Raw genomic sequence first — 14,699 nt, forward strand, 5'->3', positions numbered from 1 at the left:
CTTCAAAGAAGTCTTTCGAGTCACGGGACCGAGTGACTCCTCCTTTTGTCTCCATTGCGCATGGGCGTCGACTCCATCTTCGATTGTTTTTCCCCGCAGAGGGTGAGGTAGGAGTTGTATTGTAGTAATAGTGGCCATGCAATGGAGTGACTAAGTATGTACCTATTTAAGGTTAAAATAATATATATACAAATAGTTGAAGGTACCTTCCGAACTGCTACAGGCTCCCGGGGAGGCGGGTGGGCACATGCGAATCTACAGCGACTGATGCCACGAACAGATGTACACTGGGTAAGTGACATTTTCAGTTCGATGGCATCTGTCGCTGTAGATACGCATGTTTTGCATAGACTAGTAAGCAGTTATCTCCCCAAAGCGGTGGCTCAGCCTGTAGGAGTGGGAGTAGTCTGAAACAATGTTCTTAATATGGCTTGACCTACTGTGGCTTGTTGTGCGGATAACGTCTACACAGTAGTGCTTGGTGAATGTGTGAGGCGTAGACCATGTGGCTGCCTTACATATTTCTTGCATTGGGATGTTTCCTAGAAAGGCCATGGTAGCACCTTTCTTTCTGGTTGAGTGTGCCCTTGGTGTAATGGGCAGTTGTCGTTTAGCTTTAAGGTAGCAGATTTGGATGCATTTAACTATCCATCTGGCTATACCTTGTTTTGATATTGGGTTTCCTGCATGAGGTTTTTGGAATGCAATAAATAGCTGTTTAGTTTTCCTGATGGTCTTTGTTCTGTCAATGTAATACATTAATGCTCTTTTGACATCTAAAGTATGTAGTGCCCTCTCAGCTACGGAATCTGGCTGTGGGAAGAACACTGGAAGTTCCACTGTTTGATTTAGATGGAACGGTGAAATAACTTTTGGTAGAAATTTAGGATTAGTCCTTAGGACGACCTTATTTTTGTGTAGTTGTATAAAAGGTTCTTGTATTGTAAACGCCTGAATCTCGCTTACTCTTCTTAGAGAGGTAATGGCGATGAGAAATGCAACCTTCCATGTTAGGAACTGTATTTCGCAGGAGTGCATGGGTTCAAAAGGTGGACCCATAAGTCTAGTTAAGACAACATTTAGGTTCCATGAAGGAACAGGTGGTGTTCTTGGTGGAATAATTCTTTTAAGGCCCTCCATGAATGCTTTAATGACTGGTATCCTATATAGGGAAGTTGAATAGGTAGGCTGCAGGTATGCAGATATTGCTGCAAGGTGTATTTTAATGGAAGAGAAAGCTAGGTTAGATTTTTCTAAGTGAAGCAAGTAACCCACTACATGTTTTGGGGTTGCGTGTAATGGTTGGATTTGATTAATATGGCAGTAGCAAACAAACCTCTTCCATTTACTGGCATAGCAGTGCCTGGTGGATGGCCTTCTGGCTTGCTTTATGACTTCCATACATTCTTGGGTAAGTTGTAAGTGTCCGAATTCTAGGATTTCAGGAGCCAGATTGCTAGATTCAGCGATGCTGGATCTGGGTGTCTGATCCTTTGGTTGTGTTGTGTTAACAGATCCGGCCTGTTGGGCAGTTTGATGTGGGGTACTACTGATCGGTCTAGCAGCGTTGTGTACCAGGGTTGCCTTGCCCAAGTTGGTGCTATTAATATGAGTTTGATTTGACTGAGTTTGTTTACCAGATAAGGAAGGAGAGGGAGAGGAGGAAAAGCGTAGGCAAATATCCCTGACCAGTTCATCCATAGGGCATTGCCGTGGGACTGCCTGTGTGGGTATCTGGATGCGAAGTTTTGGCATTTTGCGTTCTCTTTTGTCGCAAACAAGTCTATTTGAGGTGTTCCCCAGAGCGTGAAGTAAGTGTTCAGAATTTGGGGGTGAATTTCCCATTCGTGGACCTGTTGGTGATCTCGAGAGATTGTCTGCGAGTTGATTCCGAATCCCTGGGATAAATTGTGCTATTAGGCGAATTTTGTTGTGAATTGCCCAACGCCATATCTTTTGTGCCAGCAGGCTCAATTGCGTGGAGTGCGTTCCCCCTTGTTTGTTTAGATAATACATTGTTGTCATGTCTGTTTTGACGAGAATGTATTTGTGAACTATTATTGGTTGAAAAGCCTTTAGTGCTTGAAAAACTGCTAGCAGTTCTAGGTGATTTATATGCAGTTTTGTTTGATGTACGTTCCATTGTCCTTGTATGCTGTATTGATCGAGGTGTGCTCCCCACCCTGTCATGGAAGCATCTGTTATTACGTATTGTGGGCACTGGGTCTTGGAAAGGCCGCCCTTTGTTTACATTTATATTGTTCCACCATAGAAGCGAGAGGTAAGTTTGGCGGTCTATTAACACCAGATCTATAAGGTGACCCTGTGCTTGTGACCACTGTGATGCTAGGCACTGTTGTAAGGGCCTCATGTGCAGTCTTGCGTTTGGGACAATGGCTATGCATGAAGACATCATGCCTAGGAGTTTTAATATCATCTTTGCTTGTATTCTTTGTGTTGGATACATGCGTTGTATGATGTTGTTGAAATTTTGAATTCTTTGTGGACTTGGAGTGGCTACTCCTATTGTTGTGTTTATTATGGCTCCTAGGTATTGTTGTACCTTGCATGGCAGAATGTTGGATTTTGCGAAGTTGACTGTGAACCCTAGTTTGTATGATTTGATTTGTGTGGTGTGAGCACGTTATTAACGAATGGGTCTTGATTAGCCAGTCGTCTAGATACGGGAATACATGTATTTGCTGCCTTCTGATGTGTGCAGCGACTACTGCTAGACATTTGGTAAAGACTCTTGGTGCGGTTGTTAAACCGAAAGGCAGTACCTTGAATTGGTAGTGTATTCCTTTGAATACAAACCTTAGGTATTTCCTGTGCGATGGATGTATTGGTATATGGAAATACGCGTCTTTGAGGTCTAATGTTGTCATGTAGTCGTGTAGTTTCAGCAATGGTAACACTTCTTGTAGTGTGACCATGTTAACGTGGTCTGATTTGGTGTATGTGTTTAGTATTCTTAGGTCTAGGATTGGTCTTAGCGTTTTGTCCTTCTTTGGTATTAAGAAGTACAGTGAATAAACTCCTGTGTTTATTTGTGTGTTTGGTACTAACTCGATTGCATTCTTTTGCAATAGTGCTTGGACTTCTATCTCCAGGAGCTCGGAATGATGTTTTGATAAATTTTGTGCTCTCGGTGGTATGTTTGGAGGGAATTGTAGAAATTCTATGCAATAACCATTTTGGATAATTGCTAGAACCCAAGTGTCTGTAGTGATTTCCTCCCATGCTTTGTAATAATGACCTATTCTTCCCCCCACTGGTGTTGTGTGGAGGGGGTGAGTGACATGTGAGTCACTGCTTAGTTGTAGGGGTTTTGGGGCTTTGAAATTTTCCCCTATTCCTAGGGAATTGCCCTACTCTATATTGGCCCCGAAAGCCTCCCCTGTACTGTCCCTGGTAACTGGATGTTGTTGCCTGTGAGGTCCTGGCTTGTGTGGCCTGACCCCAAAACCCCCCTCTAAAGGGTGTTTTGCGGAAGGTGCTGTAATTTCCTCTGCTCTGCGGGGAGTAGAGTGCGCCCATGGCTTTAGCAGTGTCCGTGTCTTTTTTAAGTTTCTCAATCGCCGTGTCCACTTCTGGACCGAACAGTTCCTTTTCGTTGAATGGCATATTGAGAACTGCCTGCTGAATCTCTGGTTTAAACCCAGACGTTCGTAGCCATGCATGCCTTCTGATGGTCACAGATGTATTTATTGTTCTTGCAGCTGTGTCTGCTGCATCCATGGAGGAGCGTATCTGGTTGTTTGAAATGTTCTGTCCTTCCTCAACCACTTGCTTTGCCCTCTTTTGTAGGTCTTTGGGTAGATGTTCAATGAGATGTTGCATCTCATCCCAATGGGCTCTGTCATAGCGCGCAAGTAGTGCCTGAGAGTTAGCGATGCGCCACTGGTTTGCAGATTGTGCTGCGACTCTTTCCAGCTGCATCGAACTTGCGGCTTTCCTTATCTGGGGGTGGTGCATCCCCAGATGTGTGGGAGTTGGCCCTTTTCCTAGCTGCTCCTACAACGACAGAATCTGGTGGCAGCTGTGTAGTGATGAAAATAGGGTCTGTAGGAGGCGCTTTATACTTTTTTTCCACCCTTGGTGTGATTGCCCTACTTTTGACCGGATCCTTAAAGATGTCTTTTGCGTGCCGAAGCATACCAGGGAGCATAGGCAGGCTTTGGTAGGAGCTGTGGGTGGCAGAGAGGGTGTTGAATAGAAAGTCATCCTCGACTTGTTCTGAGTGGAGGCTTACATTGTGGAATTGTGCTGCTCTAGCCACCACCTGAGAATATGCAGTACTGTCTTCTGGTGGTGATGGCTTTGTAGGGTATGCCTCCAGACTGTTATCTGACACAGGGGCGTCGTATAAGTCCCATGCGTCCTGATCCTGGTCACCTTGGCCCATGGTGGTGTGAGCCGGGGAATGTGATGGAGTTTGTGCTGGTGAGACGTGAATTATAGGTGGAGGAGAGGGTGGCGGAGTAACCTTTTTCACCATTTTTGTTTGTGGTGTTTGGTCAGTTTGAAATTCCAGCCTTCTCTTTCTCCTAATAGGGGGAAGGGTGCTGATCTTTCCTGTCCCCTGCTGTATAAAAATACGTTTCTGCGTATGGTCTACATCGGTGGATTGCAGGTCTTCCTCAAACCTATGCTTTCGCATTTGGGAGGTCATTGATTGCTCTTCTGTATAAGAGCCTGAAACTGGGTCGGTTGCAGATTGTTTTGGCACCAAAACCCTGTCTGCATCTTTTTTCGGCTCCGAGGTGACTTTTTTCTTTTTCGGAGTCGAAACATCTCGGCGTCGATCTTCGTCGGTGCCGCGGTCTCGGCGTCGAGCCGTGTCTACACCGCTATCTCGGTGTCGATGTATGTCTCCAGCACTTTCTCGGTCCCGAGAAGGCTGCGTGCCGGTGTCTCGACCGGAGTCGGACGGTCTCGGCACTGTTTGGGCCTTTTTCGGTGCCGACGGTCGGTCACCGAATTTATGGGTGGAGCCATGGCCTGGTGGCAGTGGCGTCCCCTGGGCCTTGACAATCTTCTTATGAGTGGTTTTCGACGTCTTACTCACAGTTCGTGGATCGTCGAATTCCTCGGAGTCCGATTCGTGTATCGAAAAGGTTTCTTCCTCTTCTTGTATCTCGAACTCTCGGTGGGCTGTCGGCGTGGACGCCATTTGAAGTCTTCTGGCTCGACGGTCTCGGAGTGTTTTTCGGGACCGGAACGCACGACAGGCCTCGCAAGTGTCTTCACTGTGCTCAGGTGACAGGCACAGGTTACAGACCAAGTGTTGGTCTGTATAGGGGTATTTGTTGTGGCATTTGGGACAGAAACGGAACGGGGTCCGTTCCATCGGCGTTCTTCTACACGCGGTCGGGCCGAGCAGGCCCCGACGGGGGAATCGAAAACTACCCCGAAGGGCTCCGGAGCTCTTCGATGCGGTGTTGATTCTAACTACGCCGATCCCGAACGCAACAATACCGACGAAAATCTTCCGAAATTTAGCTGTTTTTCCGTTCCGAAACTCGGAGCGACAGGAACACGTCCGAACCCGATGGCGGAAAAAAAACAATCGAAGATGGAGTCGACGCCCATGCGCAATGGAGACAAAAGGAGGAGTCACTCGGTCCCGTGACTCGAAAGACTTCTTCGAAGAAAAACAACTTGTAACACTCCGACCCAACACCAGATGGCGAGCTATGCAAAACATGCGTATCTACAGCGACAGATGCCATCGAACATAAAATATCTATCTATCCCTGGTGTCTAGAGGTTTCTGCCCAGGGGCAGATCGGCCTAATCATATAAGGTCAGCACGTGATAGTCAGACGCCGGTGGGGTGAAGGTGGGGGGGGTTACACGGACGTAATGGTTACGTCTGTGGCGCCTGAGAGGCACTGCCACGGATGTAACCATTATGTCCATGGCATACAAAGGGTTAATATTCAATAACTTTCAGTTGGGAACAGGTAGGAATGTAATCTGGTGTCTAAAGAATTGTAACAAATACCAACTTTACCATTAAAGAAGGTTTTAAGTCACAATTCTCATACCCCAACCATTTGGTGCCTGCAGCCTGTACCCTGGGTCACATGACTAGCTGTAGCTGGCAGTTGATCTTTTTGTATTACTCCCAGACAGTGAAACAAAGGAAGAATAGGTGTTGGCAGGATGGGCCACTTGATTTGAAAAGGGTCAGAGTTGTCACCTGCCATAATTTCACATAACACAAGCTCTGCCTCAGCACACTCAAAGGGGTTCACAGTAGTAGTACTAGGTGCCCAAACACCAGCCAAGACCAGGGCAGATAGTTCCAGACTCCTCTGAAGTGAGAGAAACTTTAATGGCTTGATTCACAAAGGGCCTCCGCACTATTGGTGGAGGCCCCGCACTTGTGGTGGAACCTCTGCAGTGGGTAAATGCAGCATGGAGATCCTCCATGAGTGCGGGACCCGCCGCCCCCTCTCCCCCCGCCACCAACTATGACTGTGGGGCCTCCGCCAAACATGCGATTCACACCTCTACAGTCCTACCCCCTACAAAGTGGGCACCAGTTACATATCTGCACCTGTCGAAGACTCGGAAGACGACTGCTACTCTTCTGCCCAAGTTAGGGCTGGACCTGCATCTTGAACCCAGGACCAAAGTAACTCCAAGGGCTAGTTGGCTGGCCTCCTCAACAGAGCCTCAGACAGAAAAAGGCTCCAATCACCTTGAACCCAGCACGGTGCCTGCTGAGTGTAGTGCCCCCAAGTGTTACCACCCCAGTCCTGGACCCTTGGAATTGGACCTGAAGGTGATTTGCCAGTGGTCTTTTGGGCAGAACAGATGCATCTCTCCTTCCAGCTCCGCACCAGAACCACTGTTGTGGAACACATCCAATCCAACCCCCCCACCCCCCCCGCCTAGAACCCCACCCCCGCTATTCAGAATGGCTTATGCACAATGCATCCTTGATACTCAACTCCGGGACGCTGAAATCTGCACCAGGATTTAAATTACTCTGTTTAGGGGGCCTAACTTGATCTTGGTATCTGGTCCATGTCTCTGTATCTGGCCCACACTCCATCGTGGTTGGCCTGAACTTGTGGCTTTGTCCAGGTCTAGAGCTACCAGATAACCAAGTGGTGCTTTGTGCTTTTATGCAGTTATTTCTACTTAAGCCTCTAAAACTGCATATATCCGGTTCTACCAATTGGATTTTTGTAGTTTTGGTGTCAATTTATTAAAAGTTTGCTGTATTTTTCTAAAGTAATGTGAGATTTTTTTTCTTGGCTTTTCACTTTATTAGCGTTTGCATGCTGCATAAATACTTTCAACATTGCCTCTAAATTAAGCCAGAGTGCTTTTGTGTCGAGCTACCAGAGGGTTAAGCACAGACTAATTTAAGGTGTGCTTGTTTTTCATCGCGACAGGAATTTTAGTTGCTTATGAGTAACCCAACTGAGTAACCCAACTAACCAACCCAACCAGTAACCCAACTTCTCACAGTATTACGCCCATCATTTATGTTTTTTTAAACAACCAGATATGATCTGCCAAAAAAGTAAACAGAGCAAAGCAAGCAGGGTAAAAGAAAAGTAGGTGTTGATAGTTTCAAGCTAGTTAGTATTTTACAGCACCACAAATGCAGTATGGTAAACACATTTGAGGGAGTGCACCTTTTTATTAAGGTGGAGGAAAAGGGCATGGATCATTCTAAACATAAAACATGCAGTACACCATATTGCAGATCTTTAAAGGAGTTTATTACTATTCAGACGTACATGCAGGGTATTAGTTTCAAACCCGGTATGGATGTTACATGTAGACCAGCGGTTCCTAACCTTTTGACTTCTGTGGACCCCCGCTTTATCAATACTAGAACCCAGTGACCCCCACTGAATCATTATTGGAATCCAGGTACCCACCAGTGATCATTACTGAATGCTGGGGACCAAATCTGTAAAAAAGTATAAAATGTTCATTAGTCACGGACCCCCTGGGGGAGGCTTCACAGACCTACTAATTCTACCGCTCCCCCCAGGGTCCCCGGACCACAGGTTAGGAAATACTGATGTAACAAATAACAAAGTTGTATATATACACACAGAGTCTAAAAATTCATGGAACACACCAAAGAGCTCTACACTTTTAACCATAAACGCACTAGTGACCATGCCCATTAAGTACTGCAGTTCCAGTATATACTACCCACTTGTCTTGTTTTGGCAGAGGTCTCAATGAAGGGAATTCCATAGCTCTTTGCCAGCTCCTGTGCCTGTTTTGTGTCAACAGTCCTTGAAGGCAGGTCACACTTGTTGCCCACTAATACCATTGGGACATCATCAGAGTCCTTCACTCGATTGATCTGCTCCCTGAAGAAAGGAATTGAGACCACAAATGTTTCAAGACATTCTCTGATGCAATGTACAAAGATTATATGTTACAGGAGTCAGAAATTAACAGTATGCAAAGACTGGCTTGGAAAAACTGAAAAAGGCCTCCAAAATTGTGAAACTGAGAGGAAAAAAACACAAAGATTCCTATACCCAAAGTCAGCAGCAAGTCAAAATGAAATCAAGATGCTGATCAAATTCATCTGCGCAATGACTTGTTTGGTTCTAGGGGACAACATAAGGCATAAAGCTAGGCACAAAATAATAGCAAAGATGGCAGTAGTCTGCATACAGCCATTAATGTTGCGTATGCACTTAGCAAAGCAGTACCCTTGATCACAGCATACCTACCATCTGGCAAGCTTTGCCTCAAAAGGAGTAATTTTTACAGGCGTTCAATGGAATTTACAATAAAATACAAATGTCGGCATGAACTGTTTTAGTGACACCTATGTGAAGAACCAAAGTTATCTACAGAAAGAGGACGGAAACCTGAGACAGAAGACAACGTGAAGGCATAGAAGAACTTGTGCAGGAAGCTGCTCTTATATGGAGTACCCCGTACCCATGTTTTTCCACAAAGTAGGGCCCTTACCGTTTAAAACTAAGAAACAGACTGATGGTTAGTAACGGTTGGATAAGTGAGTAAAATGTGGTGCGGTATGCATGCACATGAATGGGACTGTTGAGAGATTGGAAAATGTGATGTGATGGAGCCCGCAGACGCATTTCCGCAGCCTCAGTCTCCCTCTTCAGGGACTCAAGCACAGAGTCTAAAAGAGGTGCGTAAATGGACATAAATGTGTGGTGCTTCCCTAGCCCGTGTGCTTGTAACTCCCCTGCCCCCCTCCTCCCCCCCCCCCCAATATTCTGCCCTCCCCCCCCCCCCCCATCCTACCACCCCCTCTTCTTTTTTCTGCACCAATCCTTCACTCAGGTGGAGGAGGGATATACACGCTAGACAACACTTATCTCTCCTGAAGAGAGAGGAGTCAACACTAAGTTGCAAATGTTCTTACTTAACTTTCTAATTGTGTGTCAGGCAGATAACCTGATGATTATTTTTTCTAGAATTGTATGTGCCGTACCATTTGCAAAATCTGAATAAATAAATTTGTGTGTGTGTGGGGGGAGGGGGGGGGGGGGGGACTGGGAAACACCCTTTAAATATGGAGCTGCTTAGTCTGCCTTTTGATGCAAGGAGAGGGAATGAGATATCATGAAGTGAAGGCCATTATAAAAAGAGGTCATGCGATCAAGGGTGCTACTGATGAATATTTCATTTATAGTGTCAAACCCTAGCGCAAAGACAACATGATTCAAAGACAGACCTAGCCACATTTATCTAAGGCAGCCTGGCACTGATAATCTTTCTTCGTTCTGGATTAAGCCCTTCATCCATTAGAAGATTGCCACATCAAATATCAGGCATGGTAGCTTATCTTTTCTCATTTTCACTGGCATAAACTTAACAGTTCAAATGTGCAAAGCTGATGGCACATTTAGGATAACGCTACCATTATCGTGCATTTGCCACTATGGTAGAAAGGCATTTTATTCACAGGCAAAATGAATTATCTTCATGGCCGTGGCATTATAGGGGAGAGGTGTGTGAGGCGCCACGTACTGCTCAGCCTTGTACATTACTCTAAGGGTGCAACTAACATGCAGAAAAGTTGAGTGTTTTGACCTGTAGTGATGGACATCTTCAAAAGACTTGGAGTTATTGATGGCAAAGACACATAAGAAGCCTTCTCCTGTACGCATGTACTGATCCCTCATGGCACTGTACTCTTCTTGACCTGCTGTGTCCAAGATGTCCAGGAGGCAGGTCTCTCCATCAATCACCACCTGCTTTCTGTAGGAGTCCTGTGGGGAGGGGGGGGAAAGCACTAGCATGTTACATAGAGCAGAAAAGCACATGCCACTATACAGGATTACACAGCTGGTTTAGGTTTTTAAAATGGCTGCAAAATCCAAACAGTTCTGGTAAAGGAACAAAAAGACAAGTATGGAGGACATGAAAAAACACCCTAGGCCATCTGAGGTAGGCAACCTACACAAATACATCTTTTAAAACGGGGGAAAAGGACATAAAAAAGTAGAACAAGTTCAGAGGAATGTATATCTCTATCTCCACGTCTTCCACAAATCACAGAATAATACACTGCACCGGTGGGTATTATCTCACATACTGCACACTCCAGACACTGTTTCAAGAAACCACTAGCAGACTAATATGGAAGAGGAGCATAATGGATACAATACCAAAGGGCAGGGGCAAAAATCAGGATAGTGAAGGTCCGACTTCACAAAGCCGCAAAAAGGTAGAACATGTGAGTGGCATGAGCATGTGTCATGCTAAACAGCAACACCACATCGGAAAGTGCATATGAGTTCAAGATTTACGGTTATTATTCACACCAAGAAAAATGATAGGAAATAGAATCTACAATGCTTGCATTAAAGAGGTAGTGAGCAAGATAGAATGCACCACAAGAACCAGAATGATGGTAAATTGAGTTGGTGAGTTACCAAAGATAACTTAGCCATTCATATCAAAAAGACTATTTAGATAATTTTGATGATAATCCGCTGGATCACCACCAGATTCTCAACAGATTTTTTTTTTTAACCCAAGTAACGTCTTGACAGTGAAGTTTAAGAACTGTTCAGGCAGGGAGCACCCTGGATTCTTGGAATGCTGCTCTGCGATTTACATTATCACTAATAAGAACTGTGTGCGGCTCAGGTCAACACTCTGGGATGGAAAGGAAGGGCAGTCAGACAAGTGAAGGCAGCAGACAATTCCCCTACTGAAATGCTTTCTAGCTTAAGTTTATTTCCTTTAGCTAGCTCTCACCCTCCTAGGGCTGTCCGAGCCACCTGTAACGTCACTATAACCTATGTTCTAAAATGGGCAGCGCTTAATAGGTCTATGCTATCGCCTTTTTAAAAATACTGCTTTTTCTGCTGCCCCTCAAAGGCACCAGACTGCAAACAAGAACCTTCTTAAAGGGGCATGTGCAGCAAAAACAAACAAACAAAAATAAAATAATAAATAACACTTTCTGGGCATCGCAATAAAATAAATGTTTAAGTCTTATCGGAACAAGTAGTATTTTTTCCTGTAAACTTGTGCTCAGAATTGAAATGTTTGTAGTGTTCGCTTCCACATTGCAGATCAGTTTGCTGATCTTGCTACCTTAGCAACCATGTGGATTTAGAGAATGTTGAGGATATTTAATTGAGGCGTTGTCAGTTGGAATGCATTCATGTTTCTGTCTTACCTGCGTGCGTTGGGTGCTGGTTTTCCTCTACGTCTTGCTGATTAAATCTCTCAATTGTTATACCTTCATCTTGGAGTCCTAGACTCTTTACTACAGTTTTGCTGGTGACAAGCTGTAGAGTCTGATCAAGACCACCGTACCATCATGAACCGACAAGATACGAAACTCGCTCCCTTAACCTCTAAACACCCTCCTCTCCGTATTCCTGGAGCTCAATATGTGCTATGGGGTATGTGAAGACAAGAATTCAGGCACTGCTGCCGGAGATGGGATACTACCAGGCAGCAACCAACTAGTTGCATGAAGCCAAACTTGATTCTCAAGTGGAAAATAATGTAACTAGGAACGCTGTGCAACTTTCGAAAGTTGCCACCTAGTTGCCTTCAATGTCCTGTGCCACTAACAGTTATACAAGGAGTCTGACCCAGAGACAGCTTTCTACCTTCCTAGGGAGATGTGCTAACATTACATTGGTGGCCAACAAACCTTGACCGGGTCAGCAGCAGGCCCCTCTTCCTTCCCAACCCAGATCTCACAGCGGTGACAGATGCATCGCTCCTGGGGTGGGGCAGCCATACAGGAGCGGTGGAGATCAGAGGACTCTGGTCGCTGGCAGAGTCATCTTCACATCGATTTGTTGGCATTGAAAGCCTTTCTCCCCTAAATCAAGTTGACACGGTTTCAAATCTTTACTGACAACACCACTACCATGTGGTACTGCAACAAATATGACTGGTGGGGTGGGATAGGGTTGTGATCCCTGTGCCAGGAGGCTCTGTGCCTCTGCCCATTAAGGCTGAAATGTCAGGACATTTTCCTGGTCTTGCAACACATGGCGGTGTCACAGAACACTTCGGCAGACAACCTCAGCTGTTGATGTCACAGAGTCTTCATCCAGAGATGGTGAGAGATCTCTTCCAAGAATGAGGAGAACCTTGGTTTCGCTGCCACCGAAAACGCTCATATGTCAGCACTTGTGTGTCTGAGTTTCCAAGGCAGCTCTCACTCAAGACACGTTTCGTCTCCAGTGGGGCTCAGGACTCCTGCATGCTTTTCTGCCAATACCACTCCTGCCAGAGCTCTGAAAAAGATCATGACCGACTAGGCCCAAGTCATTCTTGTGGCTCCGGGCATGGCATGGAAAGTATGGCATCCCAGACACCTGGGCATGAGCACTGGTCATCCAATCAGGCTGTCCCTTTGGGAGGATCTCCTGTTGCAACAACAGGGCAGGCATCTGCACCAAAACAGGGCACTCTGCGACTTAATGCATGGAGATTGAAAGGTGAGTCTTTAATCTCCCTCTTAAAGTCTGAAGTCACCTTGGCAGCCAGGTGCCCATCCACAAAAGACTGTATACATCTGTCGCTTGGGCAAGTTTGTGGATTGGTGCACAGGAAAACATGTTGACCCTGCTTCTGTAGCATCGTTCGAATTGTGTTTGTTTTGTGGCTAGTCCGACAGAGCCTTGCTCTTAGCACAGTTAAGGGGAGTCTTTCAGTCAGCTCAGCCTTTTTTGTAGTTGTCAGAAAAACCCTTCCTGTTCAAGTCACCCGTTGTAAGATTTTCTAAAATGTCTACAACATCCTTCGCCACCCCAACCCAAAACCTTTGATTTTGCTCCCAATGGGACCTTAATTTGGTTGTAGCCTCCTTAATGTGTTTATTTTTTAACCCATACATAGTTGCTATCTCAGACTCCTGACGATCAAGAGTCTAGACAGCCTTCTTGGTGGCAATCACATTGCCAAGGAGGGTGAGCAAGCTGCAGGCACTTTGGTAATCCTCCGTACACCAACTACTCCTCACTCAAAGGGGGTCTCCACAACTGTTCTTCCTTTTTGCCAGCAGTGGTGACACTCTGTCAGCCATAGCATCAAGCTGCCAACCTTCTTTCTTCATTGCTAGCAGCAGTAGAGCAGTCACATAAAGAGCTAGATGTCAGAGCCCTGTGGTAGTGCCTGTACAGGCACTACACTTCACAGAGCTGACTGCCACTACCTACTGGCTCGCAGAGGTACTGTTCAAGATTTCCCAAATCCAGTCCGATGCCTGGAGAATATTTTAACGTAAGGAACTTCAGGATAGAGTCTCTACCAGATAATGTAGTACCCAAGGTAAATAATTTGGTCATTAAGGCAGAGCCAGGCAATGCAGTAAATGGCTGATCAATAGAGGGCTCTGCCGGCCAAACTCAGCATTCGCCAGCTATCCTGCTACAGCAGGCTCTCTCGCAGCCCACAACGCAATGGTAGCCTCCAGGAGACAGCACAGAGGCTGCCCATGTGTTTGGTAGGTGCCTTTGGCAACTCGGAAGCCATGCCAAAGCAGACCGAATCGTGCTCCTCAACAAACCCTGACAAGGCCTCTACGACACAGCCGCTGTCTTATGCAGCCTACACCCTTTCCATTTCTGCCTGAGTATCATCGCCAGGCCCCCACCCTACCCCTCAAAGACTACTGGCCCCTGTGAACACCGCCTCTGGCCCAGCGATTGGGCCCGCAAACACGAGTCACGAGGAAATCATGGGGAAAGAAGATGTACAGCAATTGAAGCTCACCTTCGAAGGCAAGCGACACAGTAGTCATGCTGAACAAGAGACACCACCAGAGGACCCTCTTCCCCCCCACCCCCCCAAAACATGGGGACCGGCTGGACTAGCTAGAAAACCATGAGTCGGTTGCAGATGACACCAATACCATCTCCCTAGAACACCTCCTACATATGCACAACACAATAACCTTCGGATCCCAGGTGTCCCGGAGTCCAAGGCTATCAATAATATGGAGAATTAAGGAGAGTCCATGTTCCGCAAGCTGTTTGAGGAGGCCCTCTCACCAGTCTTCACTGTGCTCACCATTCTCTTGGATCGCTTTCCCCCCCTCACCGATGGGGTGCCCCTGCTCGCTTCACAGTCGCAAGACTCCTTATTACTTTACAGATGCCAAGGCTGCCCTTAAATTTGCTACACACATTACTGTCAGGAAAGCATCACCCCAGCTGTCCCCCACAGTGCTTGGATGAGGCGCA

The 14,699-nt window shown here is 46.2% G+C and overlaps 1 protein-coding gene across 1 annotated transcript in view; it reads right to left on the reverse strand.

Moving 5' to 3' along the window:
• Positions 1–14,699, reverse strand: part of LOC138246319 (GTPase KRas-like) — an 82,125-nt gene that overhangs the window by 28,221 nt on the left and 39,205 nt on the right. The window contains exons 3-4 of the mRNA XM_069200816.1: positions 10,069–10,247; positions 8,198–8,357 (exon numbers count right to left, since the gene is read on the reverse strand). Of these exons, the coding sequence (XP_069056917.1) occupies positions 8,198–8,357; positions 10,069–10,247 (339 nt within the window). The remainder of the gene's footprint in view (positions 1–8,197; positions 8,358–10,068; positions 10,248–14,699) is intronic.

This window comes from Pleurodeles waltl, chromosome 7 (assembly GCF_031143425.1).
Source record: "Pleurodeles waltl isolate 20211129_DDA chromosome 7, aPleWal1.hap1.20221129, whole genome shotgun sequence".
NCBI classification, from domain to species: domain Eukaryota; kingdom Metazoa; phylum Chordata; class Amphibia; order Caudata; family Salamandridae; genus Pleurodeles; species Pleurodeles waltl.